Source organism: Lissotriton helveticus, chromosome 8 (genome assembly GCF_964261635.1).
Source record: "Lissotriton helveticus chromosome 8, aLisHel1.1, whole genome shotgun sequence".
NCBI classification, from domain to species: domain Eukaryota; kingdom Metazoa; phylum Chordata; class Amphibia; order Caudata; family Salamandridae; genus Lissotriton; species Lissotriton helveticus.
Genome location: NC_136069.1, coordinates 309,561,937 through 309,589,924, shown reverse-complemented (window position 1 = coordinate 309,589,924; position 27,988 = coordinate 309,561,937). Strand labels below are relative to the sequence as shown.

The window sequence follows — 27,988 nt, the reverse complement described above, 5'->3', positions numbered from 1 at the left end:
TGAAGAAAGTTCCCTTTTCTCGATGTGTGAAGACGTGTGTGGTTTGAGGACCAAGTTGATTTTCTGGCTTGCTGTGTCCATTTTAGCATATTTCCCCTCAATGAAGTGTCCCAAACATAGTACCATGATGAGCCAAAGTATGAGGATAAGTGCACCTAAGGCCACCCAGAATTCAATCCATGGAGAAATCAGATAGGTTTCTTTCAGATATTGAAAAAGTTCCTTAGCTTTGTCTTTAAAGGTTTTTGTTGATGTTTGTTCCTTTGATTCACTCAGGTTTTCAGATGAATCGCTGAAGTTGATGAAGTAACCGGATGCCGTTCTGTCTATTGTTCCAATAGCTTCAGGATTGATATTTGCTTTATCCGTGTGTTTTGTTGCAGCAGCATAGTCATTTATTACTTCATTGTAGATTGGTGTGTCTCTGCTAAATGTTTTTATTTGGGTTTTTAGAGGTTTAAGTTCCATAGCATTGTTGCATAGACCTTGTTGTTGTTCTTTTGGCATTTCAAACGTGAGTAGCCTCTTAGATTGAACCTCTGTGTTTGTAGCAAACCTTGGTGTTCTACTACTTATCGGGAGTCCACTTGGCCTACTGTTTGTTATCGGCCACATGATTGTGGTTTAACCAAGTCGATGGATACAACTCGGTTCTCCTTTTTACCAGCAATGGGCGGTAGTACTACTGATCTTGTCCCGTTGATAGACAAGACAGGAACTGCTTTTCTGTAAGAAGGCCCAAATTCCTTCTTTACCGCAATCTTTTCTCTGACTAGATCCCCGACATTTGGAATCCAGACAGGTCTTGCTGGGACAGGTGGTTTTTCTTCAGTGGTCGTTGGCTGTTGTTTCAACTTTATGTTGCTCAGGTCTTTCCTTGTTTCGTTTAAGTCCTGTAAAATAGCCAAACGATCTTTGATATCAAAGCTTTTTTCTTTAACCACTGAAGTCTGACTGTCAAGATCTAAGACCATCATTCTAGTTCCAAACAATAGTTCGTACGGACTGAATCCCCTCAGAGAATTTCTTGGCAGGTTATTTAGACTACCTTGGACACTTATTAGATGTTTGACCCACCCAGCTCCCGAACCTAATACCTTCGCTGTTATAGATTGCTTTATGCCTTTGGTTTTTTCTTTACACCATTCCGTTCCCTCAGGTAGGAAGTGAGAAGAGTCCCGCTATGCTATGCTCATTTGGCCATGTTTTTCATACGCTTTTAGGGCAAGAAGAAAAAACATTCAGCCAAACGTAGCATGCTTCTAGCGTATATGCCATTATAGACTCGCAAATCTTTTTATAACAGTCCAGACGTCAGCCGAGTGCTGGGGTCTACATCACAAGTGGAAACTAGTCTTTATATGTTAATTGGACGCATTAGTTTTTATTGTTGATCAATTCTGGAGTGAAACGCCATGCTAATATACCGTTTCTCTCGCCACTGCGATCTCTATTGCAGTCTGGGCAGTTCTTTACAAAGATGTGATGATGCAGGCTCATACCTGGCCACCAGTACACTGATTGTAATTCTTCCAGGGAATCTTTTAGTTTGAGGTGTCTGAGACCCTCACCCATATGTGCGTCTGCTATTAACAAGCCTCTCCTGTCCATGTTTGGAATCACTCTGTCCCCCACTCCAGGGATTCGAGCAAAAGGAACGGAGTTTGCATCGATTGTGTATGTATAATTGAGTGGATAGTTGATCGGTAGTGCTGAGCAGTCGCCTTTTGATGACGTTTTCACCGCCAGCATAGTTTCACCGTCAATGTGTTTTACTGTACGCTTTTTCTTGACTACGGAAGCCGATTCAGTTGCTGCCGTTGTGGCTTTCTCAGCCAATGAATTCCCTGCAACGTGAACGCCATCACGCTGATGACTCACTGAATGTATCACGTGAGTTTTTGGTAGTTCTTTCTGTAAAAGAGCTACTTGTTCCCAAAGCACTTTTTGCTTTATTGTTGCACCTGTGTCATCTTTGTAACCGTTTTGAATCCATTTCTGTAAATCGTTATTGTATGATTTGACGCAGTAATACGAATCGCACACAATAAGTGTCGGGAATTCGCGATCGGCATTATCTAGCGCCATTTTTAATGCTATTATTTCAGTTTGTTGTTCTGAATTATTTTCCACTGAGTGTGTTTTTGTAAGTAGAGGTCTTAATTTACCTCCGCGCCACACTTCTTTTACAATTTCGCATGTGGCCTTGTAAGCCAGCTCTCCCCAAACTGAGGGTTGAGCATGCCCGTCTGTATGTATTACACAGGCGTACTGTCGTAAAGGCAGAATGTCGATTGGCAGAGGGTATATTATTTCATATTCTAGATATTTTAATTCCTTTAATTCTGGATCAAAGTAGTATTTTACTTTGTCCGTTGTAATTGAATTCACCCATTGTATCCATTCTGGATTCAGCGTTGTTGTTGGTAAATTACATGGGGTTGTTAATGCCTGAAAGGCTGACTCCGCTGTTCTGACTGTGATACGTCTACCGTCAGCGTTGTCTTTTTCTCTTGCTATAGCAGTTTGAACTGCATGAACAATGTTGTCTTTAATACTGAACTTCTTTTCAGCTTCTGTGTACAAGTGTGATTTGTATGCAATTGGTACCTTTTCTCCCTCATTAGAGGTCAGGTATGTGAATCCGCATCTTCCTGGGATGACTCGAATCACAAGATTGCGTGAGTTATCACGTGTTTCTAATTTTGTTTTAATTAGCATGTCTGTTTGTAAAGATCTCAAAATTTCTGTGTGTTTTTGAGTCCAATTGATTCTTTTAAAATCTGGTTTTATTAGATCATAAAGGGGTTTGATCCTTTCTGCGTAATTTGCAATGTATGTTCTTCCGAAATTTAGGAAGCCTAGAATTGATTGTAAGTTTTTTAGTGTTCTAGGAGCTTGGAGTACAGCACATTTCTCTAGGAAATTGTCAGCGAGGCTTTTGCCTTCACTTGATAATTCATATCCTAAAAACAGGACTGTTAGATGGGCAATTCTTGATTTTTTAAAGTTGAATTTGTAACCCTCTGCTGCGAACCCAAGTATTATGGTGTTCACTCTCTTCAAGTGAGTATCCAAGTCATCATCTGTTAGGTAAATGTCGTCGACATATGATAATGCCTCGTCATCGTATGTTTGTAGTAATTCTGTTACTCTCTTTGAGAATAATCCTGGGCTATTCTTGTGCCCCTGGGGTAAACGGCAGAAACTTTTTTGCGAGCCATTTACCGAGAACGCAGTCAAATATCTGCTCTCTGGTGCTATATTTTGACAAAAGAATCCATTAGAGATGTCTAATGTTGTTTTGTATTTTTTGCGCACTATGTTATTCATTAGTGCAGCACTATGTGAGTTTTGCACTGCAAAAGTTTTGCAACATGAGTTAAGGTGTCTGTAATCCAAAACTAGACGATATGAGTTGTCTGGTTTGGAGACAGGAAACAAAGGATTGTTCATTTGTGAGGTGCAAGTTTCAATCACCCCCTGGTATTCAAGTTGATCTAAGATCTCTTTTACCTGTTTTTTAGCTTCTTGCTTAATTGGGTACTGCCTCTGTGCAGTAGGTTGTGATTTTAACTGGATTTTGTGAGGAGGAGAGTCCTCATCCCATCCTACATGATTTTTATATAAAGCAGGAGCTTGAGCTACTGCCCACTTTTTAGCAAGTGTATATTTTTTATGAATTGGAATGTGATTTGAGAAGGCAGGCATAATTATTTCTTCGCCATGAGGGCACTCTCTGACGAACTCGGGTGGCCAGTCTTTTTCAGCTAGAAGGATGTCATAGCCCTGGGAGAGATTATCCCAAAATAGTCCCCTTATTTTTCTAGTCTTATCCCCCTCTATCCGCAATGTAATTTCATATATTTTGTGAGGTTTGCTAACTCTGGTGTCGGCAGTTTCCACTTGAATATATTCATTCGTGTCCACTGTCTCCAGATGATTCATAAGGACTTTGCGAGCTATGCTCACTTCTGCTGCGCTGTCTAGCATTGTCTGAGCCCATTCTCCGTTTTTCAGCTGTGTCCTCAGTATTCTCGGCATCTTTGATTACTTTAATACTGGCTACCTTCTTTTTTGGAAATTGTAACTTTTTATTCGGATGAGCAGGTTCCTTGTCTTTGGACTTGACGTGCTCTTCCCTGTGTTCTGATCGTCCTCTTCTTTCCGATTTCTGCGAGGAAGTCTGAAAAGATTGAGAGGGACGTGTATCATTATCTTGATATCTATCAGGTTTCTTTATATTATCCCTATTTCTAAGGTTATATTTTTTTCCAGAGGGCTCACTTTGGGGAGACCTGCGTCCTTGGTTCGGAAATCTTTCTCTCCGCCGAGGAGACCTTCCTCTGGACTGGAATCTTTTTTCTTTAGGATTGGATTGTTTGTTTCCATCCCAGCTCTTTTTTTGAGTGTTTAAATTATTTTTAATAAATATCTTTTCAGGACTTTCAATCAGTTGAGGTTTTACCGGTATTCCACCCAGACTATCTCTTCCTAGTTCTTCATAGGATTTCTCTATGATTCTGGCAATTTCGGTTGGTTGGTCTGCTATATCTGTCTCTTTTAACCTTTGGCGGATCACCACGTTTGCTGCTTCTCCCTTTATGTTGGCTAATAATATAGCCGAGACCTGCTTGAAGTCCTTCAGTAATTTCATACCGAGAGTTAAAGCGGGTTCTGGACCATATTCATCTTGAATTTGTTTTAGCACATCTGGTATTACTGACATGGATGGTACACCATGTGTTTTTGTGTATATGGAAGCAAAGACTGTACCCCAAGTGTCACAGTCCTCCACGTGTGGTGCGATTCCCATTGGAAGACAGATAGTCAGAATCCTGTGTTTATCTACAGGGGTGGTGTCTGGAAACACCGCCTCTATTTGAGTGATTTTTTGTGCTAGCCAGAAAGGTATTTGTTCCCGTTTTGCGGGTACTTTACCTAGACAGGACTGTATGTTCTGTGGTGTAATTTTATTTGTGTTACCCTGATGAGGGGTCAGCTGTGGAATTTTATTTGCTGGTTGGATTGTTGAAGTCCGCATTACATATTGGACTAATTGTCTATGTATTTTGATTAGTTGTTTTAGCTGTGCTAAAAGATCTGGTGCAGACATTTCTTCAATGTCTGGATGTGGTGTATATCCGGCTAGGACCGGCCACGTTGCTCCTGGTCTACCTAGTGGACCGAGCCTGGTGATGTGATTATTATGTTTTAGGGCGCCATCAAACAAGAGCAGGTGCTCTTGGAATTTGAGTGGTACTTCTACCTCCTCGAAAGGAGTGTAAGTATCCGGTGGTTCCTCTATCTTATAATAGTGGAACTCTTTTGTTACAGCGTTTGCTGCTGGAAAGTTTATCCATGAATAGAATACCTCTGTCTGCCGATATTCGTGTGCCTCAATTACGAATATGACTGTACCACCTCTCGATGTCAGTCCATTTTCTATAAGTTTTAAAGTTATAGATTTTCTTATGTTGACCGGGATGAGTTTTATATCCGGGTCATTTTGTAGCAGAGTATTATCAGCTGCTACGAGTTCAGCTGCTAGTCTAGCTGTCTCCCTTTCATCATCACTGTCTACCATTTTACTGACAGGAAGGTTATCCTGTTTGTTTGCAGATCAGGTTTCTATGGAAACAAAGATTAGATGCACAATATTTTGGAACAGTGTATCCTTCAACGTTGAATAAACCAAGAACCATACATAGGAGTCTCCTCCTATGAGGTTTGGCGGATATGACCTTTTACCCACTCCAGATGTCTTTGGAGTATTATGGGAAAAAAGGGGTCTGTGTGAAAAAGCACGACTGAGTTACTCTAATGTCTTGCCTTAGTTTTATCGCCTATCCAAACGTTTAGGCGCCATGTAGTGTAGTTCCTATTATCCCAATAGGCTCTGCGCATTGGAATAATATCTTCAATAGTATAGATCTAGGGCAGAGGTTAACTAGGTCTTCTACTGACAATATTAGACTTAAAGTTTTTGGTTTTGCCAGCTAGCTCAGAGTTCACTAGAAACTTTCTCGAATAGACAAGGAGGAGTTTAACTTCCCTGGATAGACAAGAAGGGATTTAGTTTCTGACAACCATAGAACATGACAACTTTGCTCTCCCCCAATCAAGAGTGTATCTCTAGAGTCGTGTGAAAACAAAAGACAACTTATTTTACTCAGTCAGTACGTGCATTCTTAGTTTCACCAGTTTGTAGAGAAAAGGAAGAGACGGGCGTGTTCAATAAAAGATGTTATTTATTGATCAGTCTCTTTTCTCGTACAAGAGAAATGAATCGATATTATTGCGATACTTATGGTTAAGTAAAGTGCATACGATAAAAGCAGAAGTATAAAATAATACTGCAGAAGCATTGATATGGTTTCTAAGCCATATGATAGTTAAAATTGATAAAATAGATACATACATATATACATTTGACTAATCGTACTCAACTGGTGCTTCTAACCACGCCTACCCCAGTGTACCTGACCTAAGCCTAATACGTGGGCGGGAGTAGATAAGTAGCAGTTTAAGTTAAGTTTGTTTTGCCAAGTGACTGACTCAAGAATTCTCTGCAAGGGGTTGTTCAGTTCTGTACCTGAGATCTAGAATGGTTGAGGGCTGGTATCTCTCGTCTCTGGTCTTGATATTCCAGCTGCCTGCAAGGGCTGCTTGGAAGCGCCGGAGCTGGATTTCTCGGCAGGAGAAAAACAGCGTCTCGTTCTCAGCGCGTCAGGAAGGCGGGGCAGCGCGTGTGGGCTTCGCTCTCTGCTGGGCTCCTCAGCGCGTCTCGCTGCTCCGATCTCGTCACCACCGCGTGTGTTTGCTTAAGGCAATGTCGGTAATATTTATACCTGTAAGGTGTCGAGATTGACGTAAGGATGGACATGGATACGTCAATAAGGATGTCATACGAACGGGCTTGTTCGCACATTCTTTTGCTGAAGTTCTCGGTGAAATCAAAACAATGGCCGCAGGGATTTTCCCAGGTTGTCATAGGTTTGATTTGTTTTGAGAACTCCGTATGCCTTATCAGGGGCTGGAGGAATAGTGCTTGTCTAATTAGATGGCATGCGTTATTACCTAATCAGATAACACGTTTCTGTGCCGTGGTGTGGCTTAATCAGATAACGTTTTTTTGCACCGTGGGTCGGCTGCTAGTTAAGTATTAACCAGAACAGGGCCGGGAATAGGGGAATCGATACAGAACCTATAGGAATACATCACAGTATTATCAAGAAAGACTGGGCTAACAATATTCTGCTTGAGTTTTGTTGGTTAGGGATGTCACTAAAACATTGTCTCTTCTTCCTTCTGCTTTTTTTTGTTTTGTGGTCTTTGGTCTAAAGATGCAGTGTTTAGAAGCATGTTTTAGGTCTTATTTAGTTATTTTATAAATTGTAGAGAATCAGGAAATATCAAAGTCATAGTTGAAATTTTGGCTACATTTGATTTCACTGATAGGTAAAATGGCTGGTTTCATAAGAATCTTTCCTAATATGTAGCATCACATTTACCCACAGACAGAGAATGGGTGAAATCCTTCGATACATCAGCCCCCTTTTCTAGTGAGTCAGTATTCATCGTAAGAGAATTGCCAAACACCCCAGTCTTTACACATTCAACGCAAGATGTAGTGACAGGCATATGTGAAAAGAATGTTGTAACCAAGCATTTGAGATAGTGGTGAAAACATGACACCAGGCGTTTGGAAAACATGGAACACACTGTCACTTGGAATGCTGCTGAAATAAGTTCCTACCAAGTTCAATAAAGATTGGAGTGATATTGTATTTTGTATTTGCAGTAATTCAGCTATGTATATGAAAAAGTTGTAGGTATGATGGCCTGTCAAAATCGATACCTGAGCTGAAGTGCTTCCCTGAAAGAGATACTTGTCACTTGCTAGATGGTATGCTGAAAGCATCTTTACAATCTTTAATGAAGTATACTTTCGACTTTGTAGTCCATTCTGGTGCAGTAAAGATTTATTTGGTCCTCATATACCCTGTGCACACACTACCTATACACATGCACTATCAGTGCAGAAAGCAAGCAATAATTAAAATTAAATTAAAATTCCATAAACATTGGAAAAACACTGTTTTTGATGTTCTTAAATGCGTAACAATATGTATCCACTAATAACCACTGTTTTTTCAAGGTATTGAAAAAACTGAAAATACCCCACCAGAATTTACCAAAAATAGAAACAGGAAAGCCGAATGATAAGCATCCCTTTACTTCATATCCACACTTCACAACCTCTTCATCTCTTCTCCCATTTCCTCCTGCTCTATCATCAACACCTCCTCTACTACCACCCTTCACTCAAACCATCACCCTCAACCTAGCCATGCATGTCCATCTCTGCCTCATCCCATCTCCCGCTCTTCCATTTTCCCACTACTTTTGATTGTGAGTCACTGGTTTAAATATTAGTGATGACACTGAGCCACTTGGCACCTATGTCAGTGGGAGTATGATCTCCCCATCAGCCACTAAATCTTTTCAGTTCTGCCAAGCAACCTCTCGATGTGTACAACACCATTATCCAGCCCTAACTTGTACCTACTTTGACTACATTTGTTTTCCAGAGACCTCACTCTGATTCACATCCAAGTAGCACATCTGGTATAGATCTCTACACAATCACACGTGAAGTTACCAATTACAGATGACACACATTCGGCTGTAAGCCAAACCTACTGGCATTGTCACTGCTTGTGATGAATGAGGCCTCATTCTTTTAGTTTTATTTATTGATACCACATTTAGACCAAAGAAGTCAACAATATATGGGGCTCTGTCAGAGAAGTAAGTTGCACTGAGTGAGGCATAATACATCTAGTCAACATAAAAGAAATTGAGAGAGGAAGTGGTGGAGTAGCATGGTTACATATATCCATCATTGTCCAAAAAGTGCCTCCATCACATACTTTTCAGTGCGAGGAAAGCAAACCCCAGTGCCATACACTTCTTCTGCATTCCACTGGAGGCTGGGAGTTGGTGGTGGAAAGTGGCTTAATGAAAGTCCCAAGCCTCAGTTTGCCAGAAAAGCTGAAAACAGAGAAGGTTGCTGGTGGTCGCATGGTATTTGTTTATAGTTCACAATTTCTTCTTTAAGCTGGGAGCAAAACAGTTTTATCTATTGCCAGTTTGGCACTTTAAAAGGTAGCAATGAGCATGTTCAACATTAGAGCATTTCACCTTGGCCAAAACAAATTTTACATTTTCCTAAACTGTGTGAAAGAAAGAGGATAGACAGAGGCAGATCAAGTCAGTTGAGTATTCTCGATGCCCCTACTCCACAACCTGATGTCCTCCCTCCCAGTCAGCAATGTATGTTAACTATATTTTGCCTTTTTTTATTTGCAACAAAAACATGCATCATGCTTGTGAATGGCTTATGAGAATATTGGCACAGTTCAATCTGCATACAGCACTCATGAAAACATTTAGAAATATATCTGTATTCTGTATCAAAACTATTTTTAAAATTAATGGCCACAAAAGATGAAAAAAGAATACTCAGCTTGCCAGCAAGCACTACCTTAAATTAGTTGCATGGCAAGACCTAAGCTTTGGATGACACTTTATAAAAATGTGGCATTTTATGAGAAAGCCTCTGAACTACCTTAAGATTTAGGGGGTTACCTGGAAACTAAGAGGTCAAATCAAATGCAATTTATTGTTCATCATACAAAACTGGATGACGTGTTCCATCGGGTCAAATAACGAATTTTAAAAGTTCTTTTATTTATTTATTTTTTTTTCTTAAAAATTTTCACAACAATTTTACCCCTCCAATTATTACAGTCAACAACTTTACAACACTGATCATATATATATTGTGTTTCCCAAAATAGCTAAATAGCAAATAAATATAAAACATGTCTTGCAACATCAGTCCTCTGCATCAATTTATATGAAAAGGTGGAAAGAAAATTTCAAAACTAATACAAAAATAAATGCAAGTGTGAGCCTATTACCCGACTCCCACCCTGTTTTGTTTAGTCTTCCACTTCATGATAGGTTGCCATATCTCCTCACCCAATTCTTTTGTCCTCCTACCCTTCCTCTCATAAATAGCTTTCTCCAGGTTGTATGAAGCAAGCAAACCTGCTAACCAAGTTTGAAATGTTGGTGGTGTCTTATCTAACCATGCCCTTGCTATGTTAATTCGGTAGACAGCCATCGCCATAAACAAGAACCCTGTGTAGTCGTTTTCATGGTCACTCTTCACCCCCAGTAATAGCAATTCATTGTTTATTATAATCTTAATGTTTAGTGATTTCTCCATAAAATCTTCTATGGCTTTTTTCAGGGTGTACAATTGGGGGCATTGTGCAAACATGTGTACTATATCGGCTTCTACTGCATTGCATCTAGGACAGGTTATACCTTCCGTCCCACCCCACTGTGCTATTTTTGCTGGCGTGTGATAAAGACTATATAATGTTTTATAATGCTGTGACTGCAATGTTGCCGAATATAAAACTGATCTACCTAGATCTAAAGACTTCTGAAATCCTTCCGGGGAGGTCTCCACCTTTTCTATCCATTTGTTTGAGAATTTCTCTCTATCATCTATTTTATATGCATGCAGTTCTGCATGTAGCTGTCGTATCTTACACTGTTTACTCTGTTCTATATAGTCCAGTAGCCTGCAATGTTTAAATCCAAGCCGTCCACCCCTTTTGTCCCTCAGATAACTCCTCACCTGTAGATATTTAAAAAAGGTGTTAGAGGGTATTTCAAATCTTTTTTGTAACTCTTCAAATTGTATTATCCCGCCATTTATGTCCAGGAGATCTCCTATTTTCCTAATACCCCTATCATTCCATATCCTCATTATTCCATCTCTAAATATCCCCCCGGAAGGGTTTCGTTAGCCATCAATCTGGTATATCTACTAAATCTACCTATACCAATTTTTTCCCCACCCCCTTCCAGATTGTATACACTGCTTTTACAGTTTTATATCTGGTGTTCTTAAAAAGTCCATAATCTATTGTATTCAGAAGCCCATCCATCGCTCCTGCCCCCAATACAGTTCTATACACATTTTTGTATTCATATCCTCCCCCTAGTAATCCTTGAGAGTACTGCAAAGTTGCGGCCCAGTAGTATAATTTAAAATCCGGCGCGCCCCAACCCCCTTTTTCGCGTGTAAGTGTCATATACCTATAGGCCCTTCTAGTTTTCCCCTGTGCCCACACTAACCTATTCAGAATTGTTTCTAGCTTAGCAAACCAGAATTGTTCAAAAAGAAGAGGTATGGCCCTAAACAAATAAAGCAGCTTCGGCAATGTAACCATTTTAATTACATTTATACGTCCCATTAACGTCAGGTGTAGGTTGTGAATTCGTTCCGTGTTGCTTTTAATCTTAGCTAAAAGTGGTTCCATGTTTATCTTCACCAACCCCGCTAAGTCTGCTGACACCCTTACTCCTAAGTACACTGCCTCCTTAACCACTCTGGGGTCTGAATATAGTATAAATTCATTCGTAATGATCTGAGTTTTCCCTTTATTAATTGAGTATCCTGCTAACACCCCAAAAGCTGTCGCCTCTTGCTCAATTTCCCTTAAAGCCCTTTCTGGTTCCGTGGTTACCAGCGCCACATCGTTTGCGTAAGCAAATACTTTGTGCTCTACCTCCTGTATCACAACTGGCGAGATGTTAATATTGCCTATCAATCTCCTAAGTAGTGGGTCCAAATATAAAGCAAAGAGTAGGGGTGATGCCGGGCAGCCCTGTCTGGTGCCGCGTGTAATCTTTACCGTTTTTGTATAAAACTTGTTTATTTTCACCCTGACCTTTGGTTGCATATACAAGACCTGTATAGCATTGATATACCCTTTACCTATGTCGAACCACTCCATTACCTTCCACAGAAATTGCCAGGAGACCCTGTCAAAGGCTTTTTCAGCATCAAGGAATATAGCTGCGACAGGGTCTCCTGCTACCTCAGCCGCGTCTAATATTGTAATTAGCTGTCTAGTATGCTGAGTAGTCCCCTTCCCGGGAATAAAGCCATGTTGTGTCTTGCTTACCAATTTCTCTATTACTCTGCTCAGCCTTTGTGCAAGTGCTTTGGCATACATTTTGGCATCTGCATTTAGGAGAGTGATAGGTCGATATGACCCGGGGTCTAATGGGGGTCTGTCTTTTTTAAGTATCACAGGGCAGAGAGCCGCAGAGCCAGGCATGACACCAAAAAAATACAAGCCTCCATTAGGAAGATGAATAAAAAGTATGAAGAGGTGGAGGGGAGAGTGGAGCTGGTAGAGGAAAGAACGGGAAGACTGGAGGATGAAGTTACTGATTGGCAGAAATTTAAAAAGGAACAGACTAAGATAGTGGAAGTCTTGCAATGGAAGGTTGAGGATTTCGAAAACCGTCAGAGACGGAATAACGTAAGACTTTTGGGACAGGAGGAAGGAGTGGAAGGGCAAGATGCCAGGGGCTACGTGATCAGGCTGTTACAAGGCGCCTTCCCAGAGGCTAGATGGCGCTGGGAAGATGAGGTTCAAAGAGCCCATAGATTCCCACTGGCAATTAAGAAAAGGCAGGGAGGGGCTCAGGACAACATGCCTAGGGCAATGCTAGTATTTTTTGGCAATTTTCTGGCAAGGCAGGAGGTGATAGAAAAGGCAAGACCAGACTCCAAAAGAAAAGCAGAGGGAGCCACCTTCTTTGCAAGACCAGACTTTTGCCATGCCACGGTTGAGAGGCGATGGCGATTAAGACAGCTGATAACCCCTCTACAGCAACAAGGAGCTGAAGCATATCTGATGTATCCGGCTAAGCTTAAGGTCATCATGGGCGGTCGTACTAGGATGTTTTTTTCAGAGATAAAAGCAGGGGAATACCTCGCAGAGTTAACAGAGCAACGCAAGGAGAGATGAGGAAGAATAATATGGATACTGTCTAGGGTATATGTATTTTGGTCAATGGATTAAGCCTTTTGGAGTAGCTGGGAGGGAGAGGGAGAGCGACGCTACAATGCTAGCAGTCACCACATAGGTCAGGATTGACCTATTTGCCTGTACAAGGGAGGGGAGGGGTAGTTCGGGGAGGGAAAGGGGGGGAGAGAGGGGGGTGGGAAAAGACTTGACAAAGATGAAAAAACAACACAAAAGAGTGAATTTTAATGAGATAAAACTTGCAACAGAAGGGACTATATCTAATAAAACATGGCATTAAGGGTTGCGACAGTGAATATATGTGGCTTAAATGATGGAGGGAAAAGGCAAAAGGCGGCATCGTTGTTTAGATTATTGAAACTAGATGTGGTTTGCTTACAGGAGACACACATAATGGGAAAAGAAAAATACAGATTGGAACAGATGGGATATGAGGTATTGGCTAACACAAACCAAGACACAAGAACAAAAGGGGTAGCTATACTAGCAAGGAAAGGAGTTACAAAACTTAGAAGGAAAAAAGAAGACTCTGAGGGGAGATGGGTTATAATCGAAGTAGAGACTACAGCTGGGAATCTAACAATTGTAGCTGTGTATGGCCCTAATGACGATAATCCCGAGATATTTGAAAGGCTAGATCAGGAGCTTGCACTATGGTCAGAGTCTGTCATTTTTTGCGGTGATTTCAATATTAATGGTTTATTTGGGCTGGGGGGCCCAGGCGGAGGGAGGTATGGAGGCCGGAAAAAGAAAACTTGTCACGCCTTAAACAATTTAATGCAGAATAACGCTCTATCTGATTTATGGCCCTATTATAACCCATTTGGCTCAAGGGGCACCTTTTATTCGGCTCCTCATAAAACAATTGCAAGGCTGGACTATATTTTGTTGTCTAACGACAAAATAAGTGAGGCTCAGATAGAGCGGATGCCTAGAATGATCTCGGACCATAATATATTGATAACAACCATGCCAAGGGCAGATAGAGGGGGTAACAAACCGTACATATGGACTTTTGAAAGAAGACTGTTAAAAGATGGAAGCTATATTAATAGGATGAATGAGTGGATAAAACAGTTCTGGGAAATTAACAGGGGAACGGCCTCAGCAAAAATAGTCTGGGATACATTCAAGGCTGGGATAAGGGGAGAAACCCTGAGTTACACGTTAAAGAGGGGTAAGATGGAGAGATTAAGGATGGACAGGTGGGTAAAAGAAATGAGTAGATTAGAAGAGCGACTAAATAGAGCAGTCTCTAGACAAAACATAACAGATATAGAGGATACTTTACTAGAAATGGAAGCTAGGAAAGCAGAGACGGGAGAAGCCCTAACGGAAAAGACGGCTGGGAACTACCTCGCCAAAAAAGAAAAGTGTTACGAGTATAGCGAGAGGGTAGGACAGTTATTGGCTATTAGAATTAGGCAAAATTTGGCCGCAGGGGAGATCAAAGAAATCAGAAATACTGCTGGGGCAGTCGTAAATAAAATGGAAGATATCCAGGAGGTTTTTAGAGATTTCTATGAGAAACTGTATGATCAGAAGGCAGAGGATATAGGAGAAGGGTGTAGGGATTTCTTGTCAGGGATACCACATGAGAGACTGGATAGCGAGGAAAGAAATAAATTAGATTTACCGCTAACACTGCAGGAGCTGAAAATGGCAGTGCATAATCTACCAGGGGGCAAGGCCACGGGACCAGATCAAATACCCGCTGAATTCTATAAAACATTCTGGGATAGGCTTGGGGAAGATATGCTGGAGACTTTTCGACAGGCACAGATGCAAAAATCTGCGCCACAGTCTTGGGATGATGGAAATATAATTGTGATACTTAAAAAAGACTAATTTTAAAAGTTCTTGCTGTTATGTGTATCTGCTATTTTGAAGGGGAGGATACATGCTGAAGTGTTCTTTTCCGTTCTTCTCCAAAATGCCAAATAGCTGCCAGTCGTTAATTATACACTTAAGATACAACACAGCTGAATACTAACTTTACAACCTACCTCGTTATGCTTGTAGAATGGAGCAAGAAGTGAGAAGGAAAGCAAAAGATGCAATTGTAAAAAGTAAACAAAATCATTAAATGACGTACTATAAAATTACATCTACAAATTAAATGAAAATGTTTTCATAAGAGATGATTTGATAAAGGGATTTACAGCAACTGACATTAACGTTCTTTGTTGATTTCTTGGAAATAAATTGTGTTACATCCTCTACAATTACACACAGGGATATATTGTAAACTAACACAGTAAGTTATCATTGCAACAGGAAATACAGATTAAGGTAACCCAAATTTACGCAAGAGGTTAAGCATTAGCATAATTCACATTGAAATTCACAGTACAAACCTGCTATAAACATCATATTTATTACTATGAATTCTAACACAACATTGAGACACACCTCTGATGTGACGTCTTAATACCAATTTGAGTGGACACAGGAGTTTCTTTCCAAATAGGTCATACAAAGCCAACTGTATTCCTGTCTTAGATATTATAACAGGTGACTCTAGGCACAAATCTACCAGGTCAAACCCAATATCATTTTTCCACACAAAAAAGACACAGATATGGGGATTCACACACAGACATACGAACAGTAACAATGACTTCAACATCTTATCCCCCATTCCTTAGGTTTTATAGGGACAGCTGCTGTATCAGTAATTCTGGGTGCAAATCTAACACACTGATATTACTGCAGGATTAATAATAGAGGTCTAAGAAATTAGTTTCAAAACCCTTGTGTGGGAAATAAGAATGGGGTCCAATGTTAGATTTTGTAAACGGAGGAAGTTATGTACTTAAAAGAAACAATGTATTATCACAAACAATGTTAATTATTTGATTAACTGGTTTATAAGCACCCGTACCGAGAATTCTATGAACGCTTCCCCAGTTTTGCACCATCGTTCTACATACAAATCACGCATCTTAAGACCTTATTAGTGGCAGGATATTTGTCTAATTACTGTGTGGATAGCAATGTATTCGGATGTAAAATACGAGAAATGCAATATCCTGACGCACTTTGTCACTGTAAACTATAAATGCCAATAAAATATGTTTTTTCTTTAAACAAAATGGTTTCTAAGCATGCAGAAATCATTATTACAATGAACTTTCTCACTCATAAATAACCAAAACCTTCTGGTGATGATAAAAGTTACTCCCAAAATAAAAGGTAGGATCTATGACTGTGGAGAGTTTAGGAGAGGTTAATATGGAATGTTGATACTGAGATTAACATTGTCATTTATTTATTTTATTTAGAAGCTTGTAAAGCGCTCAGCTACCCCCAACGGGGGTGTCCCGGCGCTGTAGACGTGCGGCAGCCAAAGAAGTTCAGTGAGGGCTAGGGTCATGGAAATCTCTTTAAAAAGAATAAATATGTAGCTACCAAAGTCATTTTCACAAAGCTGTCTTACCAGTGAAATAGCAACACCATTACAGAGAAGTCAACCCAGGCAAGGGGCAAGAAAGTGAGAGGTTCAAAGCATGGTTTATTTGTGAATGCCCACAAACGTGTGCACTTGTTTACATTTACAAACTTATTTTACACTCTGGAACATGCTGGAGATTTACTCCAGAAGAGGGCTGGATACCTCCCCTTGCAAGGTGGGAACAGAAATGGAAGACTTTCAAATATGCTTGGGGTGTGATGGAAGGGCTATCTAAGAGTGGGGAAAATATGTTCCTTGTGGAGATATAAAGAGGAAAAGAACTGCAATATACATTTCCACTTTGGGCTGTAATTACCCAATGCAGTGTCATAGACTGCATACATCTCCATATTGGGGGCATAGTAGATATCACTAGGGTGTCCACCTCACTTCAGTTGAGTGAACTTTTTACCAACAAACCATTGTTTTGAGGTATGATAGTCTAATCAGTGGAAGGAAAACAAAACTACAACACCCAGGTTGTTACACAAAAATAGCGAACTAGAAACCATGTCTGTAATGACTTGGAGGGAAGTGGTCACTCCTAGAAGTCGCAGCACATCCCCAATCTGCTGATACAGCTTTACAGGGGTACTACTGGGGACGTTTGTGAATTCCCTCCAAAGCGCTTTACATTTACATCAATGCACAGGACTACGTATATAGGTAAAATAAAACATGCCCTCAATGCCACATTTAGATGACTCCTGTGATTCCTCTAAAAAGCATAGAAAAAGACTACCTGATCAAAATCTTTTTGCCTCAGAAAGGTGATTGCCTTGTTTATTTCCAAGTCATTGGCCAACTCTACATACTGAGACGCTTTCACTGCTTCAACACACCTAGGAGACAAGCAAAATTAAATAAACCACATGGGTGCCATTAATCATAAATGATCTATAATATATAAAGTGCACACAAATTTGGATAAAAATAACACTTTTAGCGACCAATTTTCTTGCACCTAAGACACAAATCCAGAAATGTAAAACATTTTAATTGATATTAAAAAGGTGTACCTGATCACAAAGTTACTTGTGTAAAACAAACCATATTTTAAAAATAACTCTTAAATGTTTATGGCAGATCTTGTTTCTTTGTGAGCAAAGTATGTTTTTATTGTTTAGAGGTAGTATGTAACAATCCATACCATTATGCAATGGCATTCCAACTAGAGTAAAATAAATATTCAATTTTAACTTTTAGTTACATAGGTAAGTCGTGTTATTTCTCCAGACTGAATGTTCCTTTAATAGGAAGTAGTAGACTTGTATACAGACAATCCTTTCTGACACAGATTCAAGCTGTATTTCCATTTCTTATGAAATATTGGATTTAGTATTCATATTCTTTATGGCTGTCTGAGAGTTTATCTAAATTTTCCTGCCACTTGAATATTCTTAACTCAAAGAGGCTGACAGTACACAGGGCATGTCAATTATTTTGTTTTCCTTGGACATACATTCCCAAATGATTATGGATCATATTTGCTACGTACTCCATAACCACTGGATCACATATTTCCAACTGATAGTAAAGTATTGAAGGGACTTTTGTTATGTTTTTAAAAAAATATTTTCTATATTCATCCTTGATAATAGGAACAGGAGATTGTATCATATCTCTGTTACAGGGAATTATAGCTTTTAATTTTTTGGTCTCCAAGTCCCACCATATAATGCTCTGATTCTGCTACAGCTGGGTATGCCAATAAATGCCATGTAGCACTCAAGATGTCTTTCCTGTAAATATGCAATTTTGCACTTGCCTACCAAGGGCAGGATCACACAGCCTAATACTGCAATTGTGCACCACTGCACTGGTAAAATATTACCATTGTCGAGGTAGGGGAGCGTGACCAACTCAAAGCTTCACCGCTTGATAGCACATGATACTCTGGGCATCTAGATATCTACCATATATACATGTCAGGACATTGAAAATGAATGTCACATAATAGCATGTTATATAACAGAAGTATGAATAAAAATACAATTCCACATTATTAATATAGTGCATAGTATATCGAGTACAAGGGAAAACACCAATTAGTTTGCCACAGCTTGCATTATACTGTTACTTTACACAAGAAAACAGCTCTAATAACAGCCAGGTGGTATCTTCAATGATTTCATCTCACTGAACAGATTTAACCCCCTGTTTTCATTAAATACTTAAAAAAAATAAAACATATAAAAGCAGGCCAGGCCAAATTTAGGAGATTATAAATAAAACAATGTGCCTAAAGTAACTGACCCTTGTGCCTTCGCCATGCACTGCTAATTGCCTCCCATATTACATTGCTCGCTCATAACATGTTCTATGACATCACTGATAACATCACTGCAACATCTGAAATTACATATTTAATAACGACATTGTGCATGGTGAGGGCGTGAGATATAGTTACCTCAGGGCACTAGTTATAGTTACTTGAGAAAACTTTAACTGGTGAAACGACATTGTGCATGGTGAGGGCGTGAGATATAGTTACCTCAGGGCACTAGTTATAGTTACTTGAGAAAACTTTAACTGGTGAATTTCAGCGGTTTTGTTTGTTTAAAATGGTATGTTTTAACTGACATTTTCACCTAACTTGAATGTTCTTTTAAACTTTGTTTTTTCCTTAAAAAAACATAAAACAGAGATAGAGTAAATGGTGACTTCACAACAACAATAAAAAAGTCATAAACATTTACAGGTTCAGATTATGTCTTCATCCTGCTGTACTAAGTCAACATTGACCTCCTCATTTAGTAAGTTCTGTCTGATGTGGTGTATCTCATCCTGGATTATCTCCAAAGGATCAGCTGTGATCCTCTGATAGTCTCTTGGATCTCTGAGTTGTCTCATGATTTCTTCTTCATAAACTGAAGTATTTAGGATGAAAATGACAAAATCTTTATCTGCTGGTTTAATCAGCATCTCTCTGTTGTTGGCTAGAGAGTCCAGAGCTTGTCTTTCACTGATGGAGATATTGTAAGGGATGTACCTTCTCTGTGTCTCAAGTGCCTTCACCTGTTTGAGCAACGTGTTTTCAAAAGCTATCATTTCTGGGAGGGTCAACCGGAAAAGTGGCCATAATCCCGGTGTCCTCACTAGGGGAAGGTTGCAGTTTGTCTTTGAAGAAATGTTTCAATCTGATTGTTCTAAAGACCCGGTAGAGTTCACTCTTAAATCTAAAGAATTCCGGCTTCTCTGTGATTACAAATTACAGTCCTGCTTAGCACATTGTTCTCATCATGTGTGAGCATGTATTCCGAAATGTTAAAGGTAGAGGATTTCTTATTAGGAGGGGGACCCGTGTCCCTGTTCACAAACTGTAGTATTGGTTCCTCATTTGCCTGTCTCCTGTCTGGTTGTTGTTGCCTCTCCATCCTCTGTCTTCCTCATCTATGTTCCTGTTCTAAAAAACAAGGTGTTGTGGGTGCTGTTCCTGATTCTTGCCCCCTGTTGCTAGGTCCCACAATTTCTTGATCGCCTGAACTGAGTAATGATTCTGATAATGTCACCCTATGTGGTATGTACTGATTACTAGACGTAGTGTAGAAATGTGGTCTCAAATGGAAATAAACTGCTTCTATGCTGAAACTATATTTGTCTATTTTCTTCCCTAACTGTGTCGAGTGAAACTCTTAAATTGCTTTTTGAAGTGAGTATAGCTATGCCCTGTTGGACTTAATTTTATCCTGTAGCTCACTAATTTGTTGTTTTGGTATGTTGAGTTCTTCAAGTGCAGTGTTTATGCCCAACACCATCCAATGTGACTGAAAATAACCGGTATATTTCTGACCTGTAGGCCAAGTGGTATATGTCTGCTTTGGGATATTCGGTTAGTAACTTCCCATGCAGTTCTGTGCGCACAGTTTTTTTCTCTAGTTTTTCCAACTCCTCTATGTCAGCACGATTCCCTAGCTGTGGAGTCACGCCGGAAGGCAACAAGGATGCACCTTCTATCAATCTTGCTATGTAGTCGTCACTAAAGGACCATCGCACCTTTGCTAAATTACCTTCTGGAACCAGTAAGTAGAACCAATTCTATGAATTAGTCCTTATAGACCAGTGTCTGCACTAATTCTGTATTATGTCACAAGGACAACCCTATAGACCCATATGTAAACAGAGTCCACTGTGGTTCTCTTTAACCCTTTACCAATAGTATGGGGAGGCCATCAATTAATGTATTGCTAAAGCAATCCAATAGGAAGTTCTCATTTGAATTACATCTACAAAAACACAGAGGGTTTATGTAGCTGTTATATATTATCCAATATATATGCAGATGGTAGTACAACTTAATATACAAAACAAGTGCAGATGACACAGTGCTCAGGTGAGTGCATAAATAAATAAATATATACAAAAGACACAATAAATTCTCCCTGGTTCGTTTCACTGTTTGTCCATCGGGTATGCATGTACAACATTGCACGATATGGATCATAAATGATTTGAGAACCAAGAAAGATAAATGTTAATGTTTAGACCCCACTTGATTAGAAGGGTCTCTTGAAGTACTAAATAGTCTGGCCTGCACATACCGGGAGACAGAAATACAGGTCATTCATCAGTTTGAAAACATCACACCTAAATGCAAATGGCTATTTCAAGGGACCATGGATGCATAATTTCATAACTCACTAATAGGAAGTGCATTTTGTTGTGTAGCTACTTAAACTCACCCATACCACCACAGTCGGTAGGACGTCTAATTGAATCACAATATCCTATGGAGTACAATTACACTATAACTGCCAAGCGGAATCGTGTATATTAGCAAATCATCCTAATTACAATGGCGTCTCACCGTGGTAGGCTATTTTTAACTACATTCAATTGTTTACCCGTGGGCCCATTGTGACTGTACATATCATGCAAAAACCCACAAGAACCCCACTAGCCACTGTCCAAAGACCCACATCATCTGTCATCATTAAACCCACCCTGTGTCAAGCAACAAACGAATCTATTACCAACTCTAGTGTAGTGTTATCAGAGCGCCCGGGATCACACATGTATAATGGGGTAAATTAAGGTGTGTCGAAGACGCACCTCTGTTAGACCGTCTTGAACTACTCGCATGACACTTGCATCCGTGCCTTCTAGGTCAATGACTCGAGTTACAATTTCAATTTACAGGAGATCTGCAATATACCAAACAAGTACAACATAAGTGTGCTATAGATCAGTGACAGCCCATATCATCTTGCCAAAATCCCTGCCCATCAACCGTGCGTGTACACTAATGTGCTGTAGGCCTCTCGTGTTAACATGCCAGTTAGTAATAAGCTAGTCGTTACATGTCAGGATGGGGTTGTAAGCAGATATGATTTTAAGGAAGACCAGATATTTTTCGGTCTTGAAGCAAGAGGGAGCAGGTCTGTGTATAATTCAAGCTGAGCATTGCAATAGATAAGTGTTTGCAGTTAGGTCTTAAACTTGGGATCTTTGTTCCTTCCCCATAAACACGTCAGAAGTTTCTCTGCAAGTGGCATTAGCATGTACTTGACTGTTTGTTAAACAATTAGGTTACACAACTGGTCAGGGGACATATAAAGTATTAGTCAAGTAGGTATTTGTCAATTAGGAACTGTTTAAAGTTCTTCATGAAAGGACTGTGTGCATCCAGGGTGGGATCGAGTTCCAAGCTCTGGAAGCATTTCCAAAAAGGACCGGGAGATAGATCTAGGTTTTTTAAATCTTGAAAGGAAAAGGATACGGTGCTTCTGAGGGATCAGTTACCCCCAATAGGATGAGGTTTTGTATAAGATATGTTAGTGTTCTGCAATGCAGAGCTTTGTTTATGATACAAGACTGTTTGAAGAGGCTTCTAGCTTCCATTGGGAGCCAATTTAGGGGATCTGTACAGGTGTAATGTGGTTGAAACACCTAGTTCCTGACACCAATTGTGCAGCTTGGTTCAACATGGCTTTAAGGGTACTAGTTGAGTTTTAGGGTTACCATTAAGTATGGCACTTCCAAAGTCCAATCTGGAGATGGCTAGGGATTGTTCTACATTTTCAAAGTCCGATTCTGGAATTAAAGGTTTGGTGGCTTGGATGAGTTTCAGCTGGTATTATCCATTTTTAGTGGCAGTGTTTATATGGGCTTATAGATTTAAAATCTTGTCCAACTGATTCTGAATGATTTTGTGTAGGCAATGATTATTGGGGTGCAGTTCAGTACGTTAAGAGAATCAAGACAATCTTGTACTGGGGACGATCTGTATGAGGGGGATACGGAGTAATTATGTCTTTAGCAAGTATAGCTTCAAGTGGCTGAAGGATAAACAGGATCGGGTGCCCTTTAGGGTTTGGTCCATTTAGAGTATGACATCTAAAGAGGACACTTTGAGGTACAGTCGTATTTCATCAGCATAACAGTGGTAGGAGAAGTTGGCTTGAGGTTTTTTATTTTAAAATTTATTTATTTATTATTTTATTTATAATTAGCTGGCTATACAATGCATAGTCGAATGACATAAGACAGTATCTGACATTGCATGGTATACAGAATGACAGTATTGACAAAGAGGCGCATTGCATACAAAAGAGTTCTCCTAGTTACATTTCCAACCCCAGTGTATAGGGCATTCAGCCGACAGCGACTCTACATCAGACGAGTAATCCAGATCACTTACAAGCAAGTGGCCACCCTACACAGAGCAAACTAAACAGCAAATTGGAATGGAAGATATGTTTCAAGTGTCTCCTTGCATGTGCAGTGAACGTTAAGGGACAGCTTCTGGGATCGCCTCTCTGCTAAGGAGAAAGGAGGTAAAGGGTTCCCATATGTCTTGGGGCGGGCTCTAGGGGGCAACAGCTCCCAGTATGCTGGTAGCTGCTCATGACAATAGGTGACATCTGTAACCCAATCTCGCAGCTTAGGAGCCCTCATTCCGCACCAGTGGAACGCAACTCTGCGCTTTGTAAGGAGGCGCAACAAGGCGGTCAATTTAAGGTATTCTGGGGGCACATCTTTAACATATCCCAGCAGACCAATAAGTGGGGACACGTTTATAATCTCGGCACGGTATGTATTGAGGACCTCGGTCCAAAAAGTGGCAACGGCTGGGCAATGCCAAGCTAAGTGCAGGAAATCCGAGCGGGGCACATGGCAACAGTGGCAGTCGGAGAGAGTCCAATCCGAAATAATTGCGTTGGCGTACGATACAGTTGTGTAGAAACTTGAAATGTATAAGACAAAATCTATAGTTAGGGGACAACATTTCGAGCTCTGCACAGCAGTAAGTCCACTGTGCATCAGTCAGAGGCCTAGAGAGATCTGTGTTCCATTCCTGACGTGCCCTTAGGGCGAGCACTGAAGCAGTCTGTTGCATGACGCGATGGCTTGAGGTTGAATATACAGGTTGAAGAGGATGGGAAAGCTAGGGTCATGGCGCTAGCTTAATAGTTGAAGTAAGGATTGGAGTTTTTGATGTCAAGACAGTTAACACATTGTAGGTTGAACATTTTCAGGTCAATGTACGAAGCTTGGATCATGATGCTGCTATTGTTATAAATAAAGATTGACACTTCAGTGTTGAGACTGGCAGTTGGACCTATTCGAGATTCCAACAGAGCATGTTATTTTTAAGTGGTTGACAAAGAGGTTTGGCCAGCAGGCATGGTCATTGGAATAGAAGATTAGGTTGGTCCTTAGGCATACAGAGAAATATTGGCCAGTGATGAGGGTTTCTGGGAGTTCCTTGAAAAGTCTGTATTCATGGTTCTTAGCAGCAGTTTTCGAGAGGTTGGTGGAGTAGATGCTTTTGTAGGAGTTTGGGCCTGCTCGGATGAGGTGTGGACTGCAATTAGGGAGGGTAGCTATCATCATCCTGGCCTCAAAGATAGAGGTTGGTTCAGTGTGAATGAGTCGTATTGGTCATGGGAGGAGGACCAACAGGATAACCAAAGTGTCTACGGGGTGGAGCGCGTTGTATGATCCATAGCGCCATAGATAATGTGTCTGAGATTTGATGTCAGGCAGAATGAATCATGATGAGGATGCAGTTTATGTGTTCAGTTAGTGGCAGTGTAGCCACATCAATGCTTTTGGGTAAGCTGAGGATACGCAAGGACCAGTTATAGAACCCTAGAAGCAAATGAGAGCTTTTCAGAGAGGGATATTCCCTTAGAAATCCCTAGAGGCAAATAAGAGCTTTTGATAAAGGAATACTACATTTAATAAGCCTATGAGTCGAGAGAAGCTAAGGGGAGTCAGGCAGACTATTTCTTGTAGAGTTGCCTTGCCTGGGGAGTTTTTATGTATGAACTGGCAGCATAGCCTTGAATTGGCACCAAGGCAGAAAAAGAGAAACAGCACCTTTTAGTCGCAAGTGAGGCAATGGCCAGCATCATCAGAAAAGGGAGGTGTTCCACCAAGTTTCAGGATTATGGGAGAAAACGATAACTTTTGTGAAACGCCAAGAGTCCCTAAGTCACGCTGCAACAATATCATCTTGGATTCCCAGGAAGATTCCACAACACCAGGTGCTTGTGATGACGAGGTAGAGTTTGGTCGTCAAAAATAGGGCAATCAATTTCCATTTGGGGCTCAGTTAAGAATGGGTTGGGTGGGATGGTTGGCTCAGGTATACACAGGATTTGTGAAGATTGTGATCCTGAATCTTGGAACTCAGCAAAGAGCATCCCTTTGAGAGGCTATCTTCCTTCAGTAGTCATCTTACTTTCGAGCAAGTTAGTTCCATCTCTCCCCATCCACTGGCTTAGATCCCATTCTCACTCATCATTGGCGCCCCTTGCCCTCCATTATGTTGGCATCTAGACCCCTGCTTCTGTTCAGTCTCCGAGAATAAATCATCAGCGAGAATATACTGCCTAAGGGGGTTCCACGTATCCTTGGGACAGGATGTAAACAGCAGTAGTATAACTTTAGTGTCCATGTTCTCATCACAAAACACCAAATTTGCTAACCATTGTTTAGGACCTCCCCTCCCTAATGAGATTTAACGTTTGCCAACCAAAACTGCCAGGGAAGTATGTTATCCGGGATCTCCTTAACGAACCCCAGCACAAGGCTCCTAGGGTGACAGCTGCATAAATACACTGATGATTTTGGTGAGAATCTCAAATATTCACAAGTACTTTGCAACCATGTGGCATTGCCAAGCCAAAGATGTAATGTTAGCACCCCTTGTTCAACATTGGTAACATTTATCATGATTTCCAATCCCCACTTTGAATAATAGTACTGGTGTGAAGTGCATTTGATGTAAATTTTAAAAATGTACTAGTCTAGGTCAACTGTCTACCAAGATACTTTTGGTTTGTGAACCGGAGAATAGCGATTGCTGTTCAGTTATTTTTATAAAATACCCAAGAAAAGAGTCCCTCCTGTTAGAAGAAAAAGAGGGGGCGGGGAATGTAACCTCTGAGTAGGACTGGAAAGAGAAAATTTCTTTCAAATAACCCTCACCCACCAGGGTTTCCCCTTGGTGGCATGCTTCATCATATGGTTCATCTCTGCCCTCTACGGAGAGGGGTGTGCTGCTAGCTACTGAGAGGCTGGAGCTTTATGATGAAGCATGCCACCAAGGGGCAACCCTGGTGGGTGAGGGTCAATTGAAAGAAATTTTCTCTTTCCAGTCCTATTTAGAGGTTACATTTTTCCTCCCTCTTTTCCTTCTCTAGCAAGAGGGACTCTTTCCTTGGTTATTTTGACAGAATTGTGGAGGACAAGTCCTTCTTTTATTACCTCTACTCTCTCTCATTGATGTGATAGATACAGTAATTTTTATATCCATGTCCCTCTCCCAGACTCTTTAATAGGGTCACCGGGGCTGGTCTACCCGAGCTGCAGACATCATAGTATAATATTCAGCCTTTTTTCCCATTTCCAGCACTGTCATGATCTTGGTCAGCACGTCCAGAGATCTTGGTTCCTCAGAGAACCAGCTGGCATCTGTCTTAACTGTGAATTGTATCATTACATATAAAAGATATCCAGACTCAATGCAGCCCCAGTAGATTTGAAGTGAGTAAGTGACATAAATCTATTATTTCGATATACCTGACCCAGCCTGTGAGCCCTGACTTGTCGAGTTGTGATATAGCCTTCGGTTCAAACGTAGCCGGTATACAGGTTAATAGAGTGTCAGGTGAATACACTTCACATATTTACAGACAGTTGCATATCTATCCAGCAATTTGGCCTGAGATTCAGCTATGTCATTCTATTCATCCCCCAGGCCTTCTATTTTAGTTAGTGGTTCTTTATTACCTATACCCTCGCACCGTAACTCCTCCTCGCATATCTCAATCTCCAGCTTCTGCATGCTGGCACACACATCTCTTAACACCCCTGTCTGTTTAAGGAAGCTCACTCTTCTTATGTAAGCCTTGTATCCATGCCAGACAATACCCAGACTATCTACTAATTCTCAGTTGAGCTCCAAATATTCTATGATGGTCTAGTTCAATTCCGCAGAGAAGACCGAATCTAATAAGAACTCTGAGGGAAATCGTCAATTTCTATATCAGTCATTGTGCAGACCCTACATATTAAACATACTGGTGAGTAATCAGACAGAGTCTGCTGGAGTTTCTAGACCCAAAACACCCACGTGCATGCATCTCTGCTGAGAAGCCAGTATTCTAGTTGTGGCGACACATCATGAACTTCAGAGTAAAGGGAAATCTTTGATTTCAGGATTCTCACTTCTCCATAGATTGACTGATCTAAATTTGGATTATGACTGATTCGTTAAGATGGAACCGTGTTGGAACTTTGGAATAAAAGATGGGTTTGTCCACAGAGCCACATAATTTTCTGTGAAATTAAGAAATGGTTCTTTGATGGTAAAAGCCTGGATTTCGCTAACTCTCCTCATGGAAATGAGAGCCAGGAGGAGAGCTACTTTCCAAGTCAGAAATTTTAGCCCGCTTTGTGAATTGGTTCACGGGGCTGCCTCATCAGTTGCGCAAGGAGTACGTTAAGTCTCCATTACGGAGGGGACTCTTGTACTGGTGGGAAGGCGTGGAAGAGTCCCCTCATGAATTGCTTCACTAGACTCGAGCCACAGAGAGACGGAACTTGAGGTGATCTTCCATAACGGGAAATAGAGGTGAGGTGCACCTTAACTGAAGAGAATGTGAGACCTGCTTTTGCTAAGGAGAGGAGATATGGCAAAATCTGCTCCGGAGACGCTTGAAACTGGCGTAAGTCATTCCTTTGGCACCAGCAGAGAACCGTTTAAACATTAGGCAGGCAATCTTATTAGTGCTTTTGGCTCTGGATCTTGTAATGATATCTCTGCACTCCTGTGAGATATTCATGTCCATAAACTCCAAGAACTCAGGAGCCAAGCATGCAAGTGAAGAGACTCCGGGTCTGGGATGACATACTTGCCTCTTGTCAGGAGAGATGGTGATGGTTGTAGGCGTATGGGTTTCGACTCCGATAACAGAAAAAGTTCCAGGAACCAGGGTTGCCTGGGCCATCGTGGTGCTATCAGGATAAGACAACAGCATTCCATTTTCATTTGGTCAGCACCCTGGGAATTAATGGGATGGGGGAAAATTGTAAGCATATATCCCTGACCATCGCTTTAAAAGGGCATTCCCCCATGACCCTGGGAAAGGTA

At 40.7% G+C, this 27,988-nt stretch overlaps 1 protein-coding gene across 2 annotated transcripts in view; it reads right to left on the bottom strand.

Moving 5' to 3' along the window:
* IFT88 (intraflagellar transport 88) overlaps nt 1–27,988 on the bottom strand; it is a 473,307-nt gene that overhangs the window by 245,042 nt on the left and 200,277 nt on the right. For both annotated transcript variants that reach the window (XM_078657075.1, XM_078657076.1), the window contains exon 15: nt 17,126–17,225. In XM_078657075.1, the coding sequence (XP_078513201.1) occupies nt 17,126–17,225 (100 nt within the window). The remainder of the gene's footprint in view (nt 1–17,125; nt 17,226–27,988) is intronic.